This window comes from Rhinolophus hipposideros, assembly GCF_964194185.1.
Source record: "Rhinolophus hipposideros genome assembly, chromosome: 13".
NCBI lineage: Eukaryota > Metazoa > Chordata > Mammalia > Chiroptera > Rhinolophidae > Rhinolophus > Rhinolophus hipposideros.
The window spans coordinates 62094217-62112355 of NC_138059.1; the positions used below are offsets into that span (position 1 = coordinate 62094217).

General features: G+C 36.8%; 1 protein-coding gene across 6 annotated transcripts in view; it reads left to right on the top strand.

The window, feature by feature from the left end:
• The window catches only part of LOC308506665 (uncharacterized protein), a 32799-nt gene extending 16812 nt beyond the window's left edge, over window positions 1–15987 (top strand). Inside the window, exons 2-6 of one of the 6 annotated variants that reach the window (XR_013994749.1) lie at window positions 6781–6835; window positions 8072–8241; window positions 9810–9893; window positions 12548–12668; window positions 14492–15987. Coding sequence is in view for 1 of the 6 variants with exons in the window: in XM_081070447.1 (XP_080926573.1) it covers window positions 6781–6835; window positions 8072–8241; window positions 9810–9835 (251 nt within the window). In the remaining 5 variants the exon portion in view is untranslated. Of the gene's footprint in view, window positions 1–6780; window positions 6836–8071; window positions 8242–9809; window positions 9946–10245; window positions 10907–12547; window positions 12669–14491 lie in introns of those variants that run through there. The other 5 variants (XR_013994746.1, XR_013994750.1, XR_013994747.1 and 2 more) reach the window with 5 other exon arrangements.
• The last annotated feature ends 2152 nt before the right edge of the window (window positions 15988–18139 follow it).

An 18139-nucleotide genomic window follows, 5' to 3' on the forward strand; every position in this document is an offset into this window, starting at 1 on the left:
AAATAAGGGGTTTGAGTCTTTAAACTTCCAGTAAGTCAGGCCATCTCTCTGGAATGTTCTTTGAAGTGTCTGGCATAAGCACAGTCCAGTGAACCATAAACATTCACCACACTTGGCATGCAGATGCAAGCTGTTAAATAAAAGTCCTTGTGCCTAATGTTTTAATTTTGTCATTCAGTCTTCTCAGGTTCTTGACATGCTTACTCACTGTTATTAAATTAACAGAATCTGAAAACAGCAGTTTCTGAAACGTTTTTAAAAACAAGACAATGCTTTGGTTTGCTAACCTCAGACTTCGTCACCTCAGACATTAGAAAATTAAAAATAGTTAAACTGGAGGTAGTCAGTTCAGTAACAGCCAAGTTTGGTTCCACTTGGATGCTCTGGAGCCGTGTTTTCCTCACCTCGATGACTGTCTCCCAGAAGGAATGACTTTGATTTCTTTGCTATCGTGAGCTTCTGTTACTAGTGGAGAAGAGAGTCTTATTACCTGCAGTAGCTGGAATTAGATCACCAGTGCTTTTGGCTTTGTTGTTTCAACAGCTTGTAAGGCATGCTTTATTGCCAATTTAAAGCAAAAGGACTTTTAACTATTCATCTAATGTTAATCATTTTGAATTGTTTATAAGTTTGATGATTCAAAGCAAGGGTACAATTCCAAATCAAGCAGAAACCATATTTACCGAAAACTGGACATTTAATGTTATTTCACTTCTACAAAACAAAAGGCAGTATCTTCATTGAAGCTGTGCTCCCCCATTCTGGGCTTAATCCTGGCTCTCTCACTTACAAGCTAGAGAAACCATTTAACTTTTCTGAGCCATAGTTTTCTCTTGTAAAATGGACATACCCTACTTAATTTATAGGGACTTAGGGATAATAAATGAGACTGAATTTAAAGTGTAGCTTGAGTAAATCTGGGTGTGTCTGTTGGATCAGGCCCTGAAGTAGGAGGCGTTTGAAAGAGATACATAGTAAGTATTAGTTTTTTTGAGATGAAAAACACAGGATTGGGAGCCAGGATCCTTGAATTCTCGATCAGTTACCTACTGTGGCTTCAGCTGCCCTCTCTTGGTCCTTGTAACAGATTAGTGTATGGAGGACCAGGCCAGACCGACACTAGCCAAAGATACTGGAGCCTTTAGGTAATGTTTGGAATGAACTGGGCCTAAAATTGGAAGAGTAGGAAGAGATCTGATGAGTTACCTAATCCAATCTCCCAACCATTCGAGGGAATTCTGCCATGTACCATAATATATTTACCCACTCTCCTAGTGGTTGACAGTTAGGTTGTACCCCATATTGTCCCCTTCACAAAGTTTATGTGACTTTTTTGGTACGAATATCTTTGGGCACATTTAGGAATATTTCAGGTCTCTAGATTTCAAGAAGTGGAATTACTGGGTCAAAAGAAACACACATTTAAAATGTTGATTAAGGCTTTCCAATTTGCCAGCCCCAAAAGCTGTAGATTTCCACCAACAGTGTATGGGCATACTCTTACACTAACACAAGATGCTATTAATCTTTTACAGTTTTCTATTCTGATAGGCAGGGGCCTGCTGAGGTGGGGCAGTGGGAGCAGCCTGCCCCTGTAGAGAAGAATATTTTACCAGTGACATATTTTGGAATCACTGGAGTATGATGAAATGTTTTATTATTATTTTTAAAATTCTCTACAGACAATGCACACTTTTAGTGCCTGCCCTCCTTCTTGCCGACGACTCACATTGAGCACCCCGTCTTGGTATACCACTGCTGATAAGTAAAAAAGCCATCTTGCTTTAATTTGCATTTCTCTGATTATTGTGAGGTTGAACATATGCTTATTTGTTTATTGGAAATTTGTATTTATTTCTCGCTGAATTGCCTATTCATATCTTTGGACTGTCTTGTGGGTTTTTTTTGGCTATTTTCTTTTTCTTATTGTTTTAAAAGAACTCTTTATAATTTGAATATAACCCTTTGTTGCCCATGTTGCAAATATTTTCTCTCTGTCACTCATCTTTTAACATTATGGTCTCTTGCTATTTGGAAGTTATGTTGGTGTTTGGGGGAGGGTACCAATGAGTTTTTATGTCATCTAAATTCATTTAAAATTAGGAATACTAGGAACTAGGAATACGTTCCAAAAACTTATAAAAATACTAAGTGGGAAATCCACTGTGCTTATTTGAGCAGGGAGCAATGCCCAGGACCAAAGAGAAGCATAGCAAAAGACTCCAGGGTGCCCTTTCCTGACTCCCTCTACTGGCCTCCCAATGCCTTTCTCCCACCCTATGTGACTGCTCCCCTGGGATTCCTAGGGGAGAAGGAAGAACATAAGGAAAGGCAGGACTCTATACAAGTGTTTAATCTTTACATAATCTAAACAACTCATCATGGCTTTTAGGGTTTGTGTCAGGCTAAAGAAGTTGTTTCCTACTTAAAGTTTGTAAAGATATTTTTCTATATTTTTTTTACGAATAGTTTTATTGTTTTGGTTTTGTGCGTTTAGAGCTTCAAATCGCCCATAATTTATGAGTAATTATGCCTTGTATTATTTATATTGAATAATCTTGTCTTCCCCCACCTATTTGAGATGCTAAGTGAGCACATGTGAACGCCTATAAATATGAATGTGGGTTATTTTCTGGACTCTCTTTCACTGCATTGATTTAATTATCTTTTCCTCTTCACTACCACGCTACCCTGTTTACTATATAGCTTTATTATTCCTTTTACTGTCTTGCAGGCTAAGTCTTATTGTGTTACAATTGTTTTATAAAACTGTCTTGACTATTTTCAAACCTTTACTCTTCCAGATAAGCTAGACAATTAACTTTTAAATTTAAAAAATTCCATTGGGATTTTTATAAAAATTGCATTTAATTTACAGATCAATATGAGGGAGAACTGGCTTTAAAACATATTGAGGCTTCTTATCTTGGTGTGACTCTCCACTTAAAAAGATCTTTGTATGTCCTTCAGTAAGATATTATAGTTTGTTTTAATGGGTTTTTAACATTTCTATTGATTTTGTTTCTAGGTATTTTATAGTTGTGTTTATAATGGATGGGATATTGTTCCATTATACTTTTGAACTGGTTCTTCCTTATTCATAGAAAAATTATGACTTTTGTATATTCCTTCTGTATTTAACATTTTGTATTACTATACTTTGTTTACTTAACCTCTCCCTCATTTCTGGGCAATAAGTTGTTCCCAAAATTTGAAGTGCGTAATTAGCATTGCTATAAACATATTTAATCAGGTAATATTTTCCCTTTAAATTTCTTGCCACAAATGGGAAAAACAGATTAAAGTGTACATGTAACCTTATAACTTTATTACATCTTGCTCTGAGGAATCTCCTGAACTCCTAGCCCCCTTTCTAATTCTGCTTGTAATAACATCAGCACGTAAATAACAATGATGAAGATAATGATGACGAGGATGGTGAGACCTTTTGTTGAGTCGGGTGTTGTGCTCTGGGAAAATGTCTTTTCTCATTTAATCCTCACAATGAGTCTATCAGATGCAGTTACTGTCTTGTATGTACAAATAAGGAAACTGAGGTGCAGAGATAGAGGGTAACGTATTTGCACTCACAGCTGGTAAGAGGCAAAGTCAGGTGTGTTGTGTTCCATGGTCAATACTTTTCCTGGGTCATCTCCAGTACCCATTCTTTTCATTTTTCATTTGAAACCTTGAAAGGTATATGAGACCTGAAAGTTATTTTATCTTGCATTTATTAACTAATAAGTAGGCTGTTCGATAACATACTTGTTAAACTGCTTTTTCATCTTTTTTCACTTATCTAATAGACTGGTGATGTTAATTCTATATTTGTAACAACTCTATGTATTAGATAGAAAGTTTTTAAAGATTATGTTTTTCCCATACCTTCACAAATATTCTTGGGTTTTCTTGCCCAGTGAGTCTTTCCTCTATTTATTCTAATTTATGTCTTCTGTAAATTCTTCTCATCTGAAAATTCAGATATCAGTATGTAGAATAGTATATTAAGTAGTTGTGGTTACATAGGACACATTTATCTTATTAACATAGTAGTAGTAATAGTAGTAGTAGCAGTAATAGTTAATATTAATAACAGCTTTCAAATACTGAGTGTTTACCAAGTGCTAAGGACATTATATACGTAATCTCATTAAATCCTCACTATAATCCAATGAGATATTATCTTTGTTTTACAGATGAAGAAATAAACTAAGATTTATCAACTTGCCCAGTGATACAGTTAACAAAAGAAGAGCCTGTCATATTCCACAACCTATGTTCTGAACAACAGTATTGTCTCGCCCTCTGTCATGTATAAAGTTGATTCTCTCTGGGGAAAAAACAAAAAAGAAAAACGAGAAAACTATTGTGTTAAGGAAAAAAAATACTTCCATACAAATTTCTTTCCTTTATATTTATTTAGGATGAATGGCTGCTTAAAAAATTGACATATAATTAACCTATGACATTATATTTCAGGTGTACAACATAATGATTTGATATTTGTATATATTGCAAAATGATCACAATAAGTCTAGTGAAAATCCATCACCACGCATAGTTACAGAATTTTCATACCAATTTCTTAAAGGCTTTCAGTCAAAGATATTTTTGATTTTATCTTTTCTTTTTTTAACATCTATAAAGAACCGTGCCATCTCCCTTGTGTATCCTAGCTTCTCCTACCTCTTGGTGGGGTGGGAGTGGGAGGCATCTCTGGGTATTGCCACTCTGGTCTCTAGGGGGCACTGTTTCCCTTTTAATATTGTGGCTCAAGCATTTGACCCATAATTCCCTTGAGTACAGATAAGACCAGGGAAAATATTTAAACAAAAGTTTACAAAAGGCTCCAGATGAACAGAAGGCAAATGAGTACAGGGAGTAATATACAACTATATAATTCGGTTCACTAAATGCATTGTAGGCATTTCAGCATTTGACACTGTGAAAGGATTTTTTCCTACCTTGCTTCCCACTGCATAACAAAGCACCAGCCAGTTTTTTTCTATCCTGCATTATGTCCTCAAGCAAGAAAAATTCTTCAAAAACTAGCCCCAAGGCTAGTTCCAGCTAAGGGCTTCCTCCCCAATTCTAGTTTCCAGTTTTAGTGTCTGCCTCTTCCCTAGATACTAGACGCTAAGTATGTCAGCCCTCTTGGAAGATGACACTGCCTATCCCTTTTACAGGGGTTGTAGCTTTACCCTGTTGTTGTAGGATAGTAATCTATGCCCCTGCATGTCTTGCTTAGTATGCCAACAATGCAAGGCTCTGACTGCTTGTATTAATTATCTATTGCATAACAGATTACTCCAAAACAGAGACTTAAACCAACAAATATTTATTTTCTGACAGTGACTGTGGATTAGTAATCTGGGTGCAGCTTTGCTGGGTCCCTGGCTTAGGGTCTGTGACAAGGCTACAGTCGAGGTTTTGGCCAGGGCTGAGGTCATTTCCAGACTCCAATGAGGGAAACTCTGCTCTTAAGCTCACACACGTGGATATTGGAGGCCTTACATCTTTTCTGACTGTTGGCCAAAGACTTCCTTTCCTTTCCAAGCAAGTCTCTCTATAAGGCAGCTTATAATATGACAGCTGTCTTCCCTCAAAGTGAGTGAGAGGAGACGCAAGATGGAAGCCACAGTCTTTTTATAACCTAATCTTGGAGGCAATATCCCGTCATTTGTGCTATATTCAGTTACTTAGAAGTAAGTGAGGGCCAGCCCGTGACTCAGGTGGTTGGAGTGCTGTGCTCCTAACACCGAAGTCGCCAGTTCAATTCCCACATGGGCCAGTGAGCTGTGCTTTCTACAGCTAAGGTTGTGAACAACGGCTCTCCCTAGAGCTGGTGGTGCCGTAGGCTGCCAGGAGTGGCTGGTGGCTAGTGTGAGTGACCGGCAGCCATCATGAGCAGCCAGCAGCCAGCGAGAGCTGCTGTGAGTGGCCAACTTACAACTGGTGACCAACTGCCTCAGCTGGGGAGAGTGCAAGGCTCAGAATACCAGCCTGGGCCAGGGAGCTGTGCCCTACACAACTAGACTGAGAAACAACGGCTTGAACCGGAGTGGGGGCGGGGTGGAAGAAGGGGGTGAAAAAGGAGAAAAGAAGTAAATGAATAAGTCCAGCCCACAGTCACCTGGAGGGGATTACACAAAGGAGTGAATGCCAGGAGGCAAGAACCATTATGGACCATCTTAGAGACTTTCTCCCACACCACTCTTTACCCAAGCCATTTCCCATGGCTGTATTTGCAGCAGTCTTGGGGGATAAAGTGAGATCTCCCTCTAGGACAAAGAGCAGGCTTAGTTTACTGCCTGCTAGGAAAGCATTGGGTTCCCCAAGCTCATTGTTCCCCCCACTGCATGTGCAGTATCTATCGGCCCGTTCCCATCACCCCTGGGGAACTTGAGGGCAAAAGGGATTGATGCAAATATTCTGGTGTTCATGTTTTTTATGCTGTGCTGTGAGTAAAAAAGTTCTTTTTCTCTGATTCAGACGTCTCGTGTTTCTTTCAGCATCTAGGAAACAGTTACAGGCTAACTTGTTGACTTATAAATAAGTAGGAAAAAAATCAAATCATAGACCTGAAAGTCTGTCTCAACAGGAAGACCTGATCAGAATTGTGTCCAGGCCTGTGAGACCAGCATTCACACAAGAGATCCACGTAAACATTATTCATTTTATATGACAAACACTTATGTGCCAGGTATTACTGGAGGAGTTTATGGACATAAACTCTTTTAATCCATGAGGTAATCACTATTAAAAATCCTTATTTTACAGATGAGGCCTCGAGAAGAGACACAAAGATATTAATTTGCTTCAAGTCATGCAGTGTGTAAGTGTCAGAGCCCCATATTCAACCAGAAACAAACACAAACAGCCTGGCTACAGCGTCCATGATCCACTGTATCGTGTTAACGGTGTTAAGAGTTGAGGAGGGGTGGGTCCGAACAAAGATAGGGAGAAATGACAAAATAGAGAGTTAATTCCTCAAAACATTTGTTGAAATCATCATTTAGAGAGTTTTATTCCTCCCATTGTAATGTTATAGTTTGTATTGTGTTATTTGTGGTAGAAAAATAAATACTGCCAGTCCTATGGATAAATGCTTTGATTTGGTGTGCTATATTTCGCTTGTTAGGATTTGATTTAGAAAATGTGCTCTATATTCAGAGTCTGAAGGTAAAAATGCATTGTCTACACAAAAACCTGTACATGGATTTTATAGCAGCTTTATTCAAATGGCCCAAACTTGGAAGCAACCAAGACATCCTTCAGCAGGTGAATGGATAAACTGTGGCACATCCATGGGTTGGAAGATTATTCCGTGCTAAAAAGAAACGAGCTATTAAGACACAAAAAGTTGGGAGGAGGGGCTTAAATGCGTATTACCAGGTAAAATAAGTCAATTTGAAAAGCTTATATACTGTGTGATTCCAACTATGTAACAATCTGGAAAAGGCAAAACTATGGAAACAGTAAAAAGGTCAGTGGCTGCCAGGAATTAGCGGGATGGAAGGGATGACTAGAGGGAGCACAGAGGATTTTTAGGGCAGTGAAACTATTCTGTATGATGCTACAATGGTGGATACATGTCATTAGACGTTTGTCCAAACCCACAGAATGTACAACACCAAGAGTGAACCCTAATGTAAACTGTCTTTGGGTGATAATGATGTGTCAGTGTAGGTTCGTTGATTGTAACAAATATACCACTATGATGGGAGATGCCAGTGGTGGCCAAGGTTGTGCATGTGTGGGGACAGGAGTATATGGGAACTCTGTACTTTTTAGTCAGTTTTGCTATGAACCTAACCCTGCTCTAAAAAACAAAGTATACTTTTTTAAATGCTTTGAAAATTACAGTGTACTTTAACATGTAAAATATTAATAGTGTGTGTAGTAAGTTTTTGTTAACCTCACTCTGTAACTGTTCAAGTAACCCAAGCCCTTGGCCTCACCTTTCTGCCTATGACTGCCTCCTTTCCTTAGCAAATGTAAATGGCATGACCTTCACTTGGGCTCTCTTCCTCTGCTCCACTGTCATTGTCTTGAACCTCCCCCAACCCAGGTCCAATCCAGCTGTCTGCCTCCTCCATGGCTGCAGAGCTCTGCCCGGGGAAAGTCAAATGCTCAAGACGATGTCTACCGTGGAACTTGCCATCTCCTACATCAGCTCAGTCCTCAGTGTTCCCTGCAACTGTGTTTCTCAAATCAGCTTTCTACTTCAAATGTGTATCAGTAAGTGTTAGCGTTAGTTTTATTGTTTTGATATTGCACTATTTTGAATAAATACATTAGAAGTTTTATGCCATTTCTTACTCTACAGACACAGTCACGTGCCGCTTAACACAAGGATATGTTCTGAGAAATATGTTGGTAGGTGATTTTGTTGTGAGGACATCATGGAGTGCACTCACACAAGCCTAGATGGTTTTGCCCACTACTATAATTGTATGTGCTATACTTTTATATGATTGACAGAGCAGTAGGTTTGTTTACACCAGTATCACCACAAACACATGAGTAATGTTACAATGGCTACAGTGTCACTAGGTGATAATTATGGACGTTAGCTCCATTATAATCTTAATGGGACCACCATGGTGTATGTGGTCCATCACTGACTGAAACATTATTTGGTGCATAACTGTATTATGTCAACTTGTCACACATATGTAAAATTGGATTCATGTTATTAAGCTGTATTCTATTAAAGTAACATATAATCTGACTACTAATCATAACATGTAGAAATATGGCAGATAAGCATATCTATCAATGAAGATTCATCCAAGAGTGCTTATACATTAGCAAAGAGGAGAGGGAAAAATAACATGTGGGTTAATATGTTTAGAATTGCTTTAATTATTGGTTAGACTGCTCTGTTTACGAAGATTCTGTGGAAAGTTGAGTCATACCCCCTTCTCTGTTGTGCCTCAATGCCCTAGAATAAGTATCCCTTGTTCTTAGATTAGGGCACCTCTTCACTCAAGGAGCGCAATCTAAATCCAGTCCAACCCATCTACAACTTTTCTTTTAGCGTGACTATGGACCAATCCCTAGCTCAGTAATGATCCTTGGGGTCTCAAATTGGCAGCCCAGGGGGGCAGATTTACTTGATAGATGTGTCTTATTTGGCCTGCACAGTGTTTTAAGAAAATCTGAATTCATCTCTAGCATTTTGAAATTATGCCATTTCACATTACAATGTATATTGCTAGGTTTTATGGCAAAATTAATAGATCTGATAGCAGCTGTCAGTTTCTCACTTTAGAGAGGGCATGCTCCTCTTGCCACTCAAGAAGACTGTCAGTTGCTATTTATCATCTCACTTTCCCTTCTGACATTCAGCATCCGTGTCAGATGCTTTTGGCATTTGAGTTTATAAACTCTTCTATGCCTGGTCCGTGATGCCTCTCACCCAGCACCACCCACTGACATTGGAGGTTCTGTGGTGTTCTAGAAGGATCAAATGAAATGGACTCAGCTCTGCCACTGTCCTCCTGTGTGATCTGGGTGCGACTATTTCACCTCTTTGAACTTCTTTATCTGTAAAATGGGGATAGTGATGGTGAGGATTAAAGGCAGCAATATGCATAATGTGCTTCTGGTGACACTGAGAAGAGGCAGGATCGCTCAGTGAGTGTGGTCTGCCTCCATGGACAGCCTCTTTGCTGTCACTCCTGTTAGTCTCAGGCATCATTAACTCAAAATTAATTTGTATGATATTCTTAGGTGTCTAGACACAAATAAGAAAATCATAAGAAAATGAATAGTATGAACTATTTATTTCCTATAATTTTCAGCTGCTGCCATCATCAAGGAACCATAATGGGCTGAACTGTTAGCCAGTAGCACCCCTATTGCTTGGAGGATAATCTTATGGTGTGGTAAGTCAAATTCTTGCAATTAATTATATAAAGAAAACAAAAATAAAAATGTTTGTGAGTTAGCATGGTTTCTAAAACTGGAAGGAAAAAAAAAGACAATTCTCCATATGCCCATACTTACCCAAGTTTTGTAGGGCTCCTTATTTATCTATATACCTAATTTGTTTTCCACCTACTACTGTAACACATTACCACAACCTTAGGGACTTAAACCAGCACAAATGTATTCTCTTACAGCTCCATAGGTTAGAAGTCAGCCATGGTTGTCATGGAGCTAAACTCGGTGTGTCAGCAGGGCTGCCCTCTTTTATTGGAGGCACGAGGAGTGAATCTGTTCCCTTGCCTTTTCCAGCTTCTAGGTGCTGCCCACATTCCTTGGCACATGGCCCCCTTCTTCAGCTTCAGAGCCAGCAATGTTACATCTCTCTGACCATTCCTCCATAGTCACGTCTCTTTCTCTGACTCTGTTTTATTGCCTCCATCTTCCACATTTAAGGACCTTGGGCCAGCCCAGAAAATCCAGGGTCTTCTTCCCATCTTAAGGTTAGCTGATTAGCAACCTTAATTCCATCTGCAACTTTAATTCTTTTTTAAAATTAATTTTTAATTGAGGTATAATTGACATAACATTATATTAGTTTCAGGTGTACAACATAATGATTCAACATATCTATATATTGCAAAATGATTACCATAGTACGTCTAGTTAACATCCATCACTACACAGTTACAAATTTTTTCTTGTGATGAGAAAGCTTAAGATCTACTCTCCTAGCAAGCTTCAAATATACAATACGGTATTATTAAGTACAGTCACCATGCTGAACATTACATCTCATGACATTTATTTTATAAGTGGAGTTTGCACCTTTTGACCCCTTCACCCATTGCCTCCCCCCAAACCTCCCCCCAACCCCTGCCTGTCAATCACTAATTTGTTCTCTGTATGTATGAGTTATTTTTGTTTTGATTTTTTTTTTTAGATTCCACATATAAATGAGATCATAATGGTATTTGCCTTTCTCTGTCCAACTTATTTGACTTAGCATAATGTCTTCAAGGTTCATCTGTGTTGTCTATGCAACCTTCATTCTTTGCCATACCATGTACCATATTCACAGGTTCTGTGGACTAGGATGTGGATTTCTTTTGGGGGGGGGGGCAGCGGCATCATTGTGCCTCTCATAATGAGTATGTGTTTTATATATGTAATATATATGTAATTTATATATATTATATATATGTAATTTACAATTTTAACCATATATTGTGTTCTTACTGTGTGATTATCTCATTTAATCCTCACATCAGCCCTGTGAAATAAGAACTACTTTCATGAATGAGAAAACTGAGGCCGGGGAGTTAGGAATTATGCCTCAGTCCAGAGCTGGTCAGCAGCAGAGTGAGATTCAAACCCAGGGCTGTTGTCCTTTAACGCCATGTCCTTAATCACTACATTATACTGAAATTTGTTCAAGTTGGATTTTTCTTTTCATTTTCTAAGGAAATAATTATTATAGTGAAAATTGGATTTTTCTGTGGGAGGGATAGCCCAAGGAGTATGTATCAATTAAAATTCGAATGAAGATATTATCTCTTTATTGCCTTAATGTGCTGCTTATTTTTCTAAAATTTTATGTCATCACAGACTTTTGTAACTAATTTTGACTTTTCATACCATGCCCCAAATTTCTGAACTGTTAGTACACTTTTAAAAAGTCAAGTGTATATAGGTTCTTCCCAAGGCTGTGAGATTTGACTTTGCTTATCTGCAGAGTTTAAAAGTAAACGAGACCCCAGGAGGTCATGTGGTCCCGTTTCTGGCCTTAAATACCTCAAATCATCACGTTTTCTTGCTATTTAGGGAAATGATGGTATAGAATTCCATTTAGGCATACAGGGAATTTTAATTTCTATGATCTTAATTTCCAGCAGTATTTTCCTCTACCTGTTTTTCATGATTGTTCTTCAGTGCAAATAAGTAGCAATTAAAAGTAATTTATCCCAGTCATGGGTTGAAATTATAAGTCATGAAATGAAATTTGAAAGAGGTGGTTGAAGCCAAATGACATGCTTATAAAACTTTCAAACAGTATATTACTAGGCTTGAAGAAACACCGCACAAGGCAAACGGGGTAAGATGGTTAAAAAGACAATGTATTGAAGAATACATTCAATAGTATAAGGACAAAATAAGGTGTTTTTCTCAGTTCTCATTTTATCATGTTCTAGCATGGATATAAAATCCTTTTGTTGAAAGCACAGTACATCTTTGTACCTTGAACCTTCCCTCTGTCTAAATTCAGTGCTTTGCATAGGACATGTTTGTTGAATCAGAAATATTTATGTTCCCACATGATTGCATTAAAAGCACTTTGCAGATATCTAGAAAGGAAAATAAGTAATAAATGGTTTATTTAAACGACATGAAAAACGAAGTGGGTGTTAAAATGACCAGTTTCAAATTCAAAGCCCAATCCACAGCAGATCATTATCTGTGGAAAGGCCTGGGAGTGGAGGTAGGGGAAGGAGCTGAGAAGCAGGTGATTCTGTGGAATTTAGTTGTGAGAATAGTTCCTTATTATATGTTTCATAAGTGATTTAAACTCCTTTTCATGGATGGGGATTATATTTTTAATTTCTACCTCTCTGAGCCTAGCACAATACCTGGCACACACTAGGTAATCAACAAATACTTACTGAAAGAAGAAGGAAGATGACAAAAGACATTAAGTTCTTAGATGACACCAAACCACGGAACGGAGATGGTAGAAGGTAACTAATATCTTGCTTTTTGAATATGCACTTCATCTTTTAAAATGTTTCAGCATTTATAGATGATGTAATACAGAATTGTACACCTGAAATTGTGTAATTTCATTGACAATTGTCACCCCAATAAATAAATAAATAAAATAAATTTAAAAAATAAAATGAAATAATCCTACAGTCATAAAAAAAAGAAAAAAGAAAAAAATGTTTCAGCATACACATGCACATACAAATTACATATTTGTAACCTCCTATACGAATGTATTGTATACATTGTAAAATAGAAACCCCAAATAAAAAAACATGAAATAATCAACATTTTAAAAATAATTTAGTGGTATTTTATTAATAGTATAAGAGCCTTTTTAGTTTCACTTGATGCTTTACTGCTTTATTACCTGGTATTTTATTACATTTTTAAAATCTTGGTTTAACACATGTGGCATAGTGATTCAAAGATGTAGTTCTAAGTTTAGTTTATTCTAATACTATATTTTAATAGCTGTCATAGCTGGAAAAGATATTTCAAACAGATGCTTAGATTGATATTGATGAAAGGCATTGTTGTTGGTTATATCTATTAAGGTACTTATTTCCATTTTCTATCCCATCAACCTGTCCTACAAAGGTTTTTGTTGAAATTTGACTAGTAAACATCCATTTTCTCTGCTATCAATCAAAAATTCCTGAAAACTAACTTAAAGACATTGCATTTTTTTACCTTTTCAACAGATTAGTTTAAGACCAACAGAAATTCATTATTTGGAAAAAATATATATATATTTCAAAAAATTTTTTATTGGGCAACAGTGTGTCTCCAGGACCCATCAGCTCCAAGTCATTGTCCTTCAATCTAGTTGTGGAGGGCGCAGCTCAGCTCCAAGTCCAGTCACCATTTCCAATCTTAGTTGCAGGGGGTGCAGCCCGCCATCCCATGTGGGAATTGAACCGGCAGCCTTGTTGTTAAGGGCTCACGCTCTAACCAACTGAGCCATCTGACCGCCCGTGGAAAATATTTAAACAAATACAAAATTGTATTTCCAAAATTCTTTAGTGTGCATATATTAGAGTTTTAAGAGAGTGCTCGCACACACACACACAGTTTTTTTTGCAATGAAATTACATACTGATGGGACTATTTCCAAACATCCTTTTCAAAACTTTCTCCCCAAAGCATTTCTTTCAAAACATATGTACAGTTAAAGGGGAGAGTGGATGGAGTTACTTTCTCATTCATTGCTAAAGCTTTACCTTAAAAAAAAGAGTACTATTCTCTTTCTAAGAGAAATTTTGATCCCTTGTATTTTTGTGAAAGGAAAATGTTTCATTCTTGATATTTAAGTATTATTTTTAAGTAATAATAACTAGTGCTTTTGTAGTGCTGATTTCAGTGGTGGGTTTACTTATATTGACTCACTTAACCTTCAGAACAAACTGAGCCCCAGAGACGTTAAATAACTTGTCCTGGGTTACATGGTGGTGGTGATGGCGTCACTAGTCAGTACAAGGCAGAGGCAGCGTGTATCCAGGAGCAATGCTTTTTAACCCTAAAGATCTTGAATACTTTATAGAAGATAAAGAGTTCCACAACTGCTCCCCATTTCAGTAGAGTGTTGCATAGATTCTATAGAAAGGATTTGTTTTCACAAAACTAACCACGTCAGTGACCCGCTATACCACATAAAACTGACCTTGGATGCACACGAGTTTCCCTTCCAGTGGAAAGCCCAGCCTTCTTAGCAAGTGGATGACTGACAAAGGACTGTATGGGCGTGCCAGCTTCAATATGTATGTTAAATAATAGAGCTTGATTTCTTTCTTTTCAGATGAAAAACAAGTGGACATTGGGTATTTTCTTTTTGAACTGCAGCAGATTGTCTTGAGTACCCCGACGATGTGCACCTTCCATTGTGGATGACTTTTGTCTTTAACAAATATGATGAAATTCAAAATCACCCAGGAAAAATACAGTTTTGGTAAAGTAGGTGCAGAGGCAATAGGATAATCAAAAAAACCTCTTACATTTAACTCAAGAAATATAAGTAGGCCCAACAAGTGTTTAGGGTTCAGATTTTAATATCTAATAATAATGACATGCAATTTTAAATGTAAGAATAATTCTAAATTGTGTTGTGAGAGTGCAAATTGAAGAGCTGCGAGAGAATGCTCTCACTACACTAAGACTTACCTGATCCTTTTTAGACTTCCATATCTTATACTGAGCATCTCATCTAAAGAAAAATGAGGAGAATTTGGAAAGAATTTGTATGAGAGTCATAAAACATTAAAAAAAAGAGGTGTGAGAAAAATTTAAAGAACTGAGGTTGTTTATTCTAGAAAACCTAGAGAATTTAAGGGTCTTCCGGTATATAAAGACTTATAATACCTTAAAGTCTGTTTAAATCTTTGACACATCTGGTTGAGCCAGACACAGATTCCTTAGAGATTTAGCTGAGGAAATAACAGCAATGAACTTAGGCCAGAGGCTATTAAGCCTTTGCATTTGAAATTGGTTCAATCATTAATTGCACATAATTGACAGTAAATAACTGAGTCACCAAATGACTAGTGTTTAAGAAAAGCTATTATTCCCTACTGATAAGCAACTAAAATAATTATTATCTTCAAAGTCTACCTTGTAGGTTTGAGCTCAGAGGCCTAATATGATTCTCTGAGGAACATAGTCACTGCTGACACGACGTATGTAAATAAGCTTTGTCAACTATTAACAGATATAGCTTATGTACATAATAGACTATCCAAATGAGAGAGAGAGAGAGAGAGAGAGAGAGAGAGAGAGAGAGAGAGAGAGAGAGAGAGAGAGAGAGAATGGGGCGATTTATATTTTGTTCTTAATACTCTTAATAACTAGATTGGTAGACCATGAGATTTCCTTACTAGGGAAGGATAATAGTTTTACTTCATATAACTAATGGTCTTAGCAAACCTTAAAGGAATTTCTAGCAACCTTTTATCGAAAAGCTGATGCTAGCTGTTTAAGGATTCTGATCTCCTAACACTTCCCCTTGGTTTTTCTCATGAGTCTAATATAGAAAGTGAGAAAGGCCTGTGATCTGAAAAGCCTTATGTAGTTTTGCTTTAAAATGAGTTTTCCCTTTATTACAAAACACACTTGAACTTCAGGCATTTCAGTTTTGAATTTGAACATGGCTAACTTGACTCAAGAAAGATGTTGAACTTTGGGCTACTCCCATCCCCAGCACATAAAATGAGCACTCTCTGAACCATTTTCTAGACCAAGGAAACAAGTTAATTCTGCTCTGTGCTAAAGCAGTATAAACCGATCTCAATTTCAGTTCCCGTGAGTATCTGAGTTTTTCTAACTATACCTTGGGTTGCTTTGTGTTTTATTAAATTGTTTTGTTTAGGAAATTCAGTAAGTTAGTGGGTCACTTTAATTCTCCTTTTCGTACTTATTTTTACAGCACGCTTTTCCTCGTTAATTATTTTCTAAGCCAATTCATGGCTAGCACTATACCTTAAAGAACCTTTGTAATAAAAATGTTGTTTTTTTTGAAGTTGTGGGATGCTGTGATTGTTGTCTCAACGGATAAACATAACTGGAAACTATAGCAACAACTCATAATGTCTGACCCACTTACGTAGATGAGTCTATAGTAGAATGAAGGAAAAGGTGCTGTAAAAGCAGAGCAAATAATATGAATCAAAAACATCTTTGCTTTTGTAATCATGTAGTTGGTAGCATTATTCTTATCTCTCTAGTCTTGGTGGTTTAGCTGCTATAAAACAAATATTCTATGGATACTGGCCATTACTTCCATTAACAGCTGACTTACGAATAAATCATTCAGATCCTGTGATTGCCATTTTATCAATTTTTCTCCCTAAAGGAAGTGATACTTCTTGTATTGTAATGCTTCTCAACTCTTTCAAAGTTACAACAAAAGAACTACAAATAACAAAGGACTTTAATATGATATAAAAAGCCCTGATGATTCCATATGAGGCACCATTTTAGAGAAAAGATTTTCCATTTTGAAAACAGGATGAAAACCAAGCACTCATCTCATTGGAATATATTATCTAAAAAAAAAATACTGCAGTATCTAGTTAAGCAGGTTTTTTTTTTTTTTTTTCATGTTTGGGTCAACAGTTTATTACAGTATTGCCAGTTCAATTTTCTAAAATTCTGAACATAACTATATCTTAGTATTTCTTTTATGACTTTTTTTCCTGTTACTTTTAGGATGTCTATAAAACCACCAAAACTCTAAAATTTGACCATTATTTATACTAGTACAAATAAAATAAAAGTATTGGCATTTGTATATCTGTGTTAGAGTTAATAATAATGATGATGACAATAGCAGTTAACTGATATTATGTTCCATGTATTCTACTGAGTTCATTTGATCCTCATAGCAATTTCACAAGATAAGTACTATATTCTGTTTTGCTGAGGAAAAAAAAGTACTATTATCATCCTCATGTTACTGATAAAATAAATGCTCAGAGGTGAAATAATTTACCCAACGTAGAAGGTGGCAGAGCTAGAACATAAACCTGACTCTGTCCGATTCCAAAGCTTGTGCTTATAATCTCTACATTATAGATAAAACAGATGAACAAAATATGTGCTCCATCTGCATGAACAGAATTGTATTTCTAAACAAAATATTGGAACCCATGGTCTAACAAAAAACTTGCTCTATTTTAAAATTTTATTTACGTAAAAACTTATGAAAGCATAAACATCAACTAGACATTTAGCTGAACATTCAACAACATTTCTTTTACAGTATAAACTTAAAAGAAATTGGAAACATAATGGGAAATAGAGATATAACCTATATCTATAGCTGACTATGATTAATCAAAGTGATCAGCCTTAAAGTGTGCCCTGAAAATGAATTTAAAGTGTAAATGCCCTTCAATAGTTTTTTAATATATTTACCTCCTCTAGTATTCTGAGAAATCAAGCTATTAAATTGCAGCTCTCAGATTATAAAGGCAAAACACCCAACCTCTTATCAGCTCATCACCTTCCTGTCTTAAAGTATTTGTGGGAGGTGGTAGTGGTGGTTTTGTGTGTGTGTGTGTGTGTGTGTGTGCACACTTCACAACAGGAGGACAAATTTATCCTGGAAATGTAATTGTTCCCAGATGTTTGTATTTCAAAAAGAAATAAAGGATGAAGAAAAGGAAGTTGAAATGTGGCCAGAGCCAGGTATTTGTCTCTCAAACAAGAATGGTGTCATTCCTCTTGGAGTTTATTGACACAAAACTTCCTTTTGGCTGAGAAATTTTTCAGCACTGTGAATATGGCTTTGAGAGATACACTGATCATTTGTTGATTTTATTATAAGGGAGGAACTTCTTTAAGCTTCTCTGTGCCTTATTGTGTGGATTGCTTTGTGTATAGATCACAGTGAAAATGTGTAAAAGACCATTGGAGATGTGTTGATTTGTATGTACTGTACTTTATATCTGTT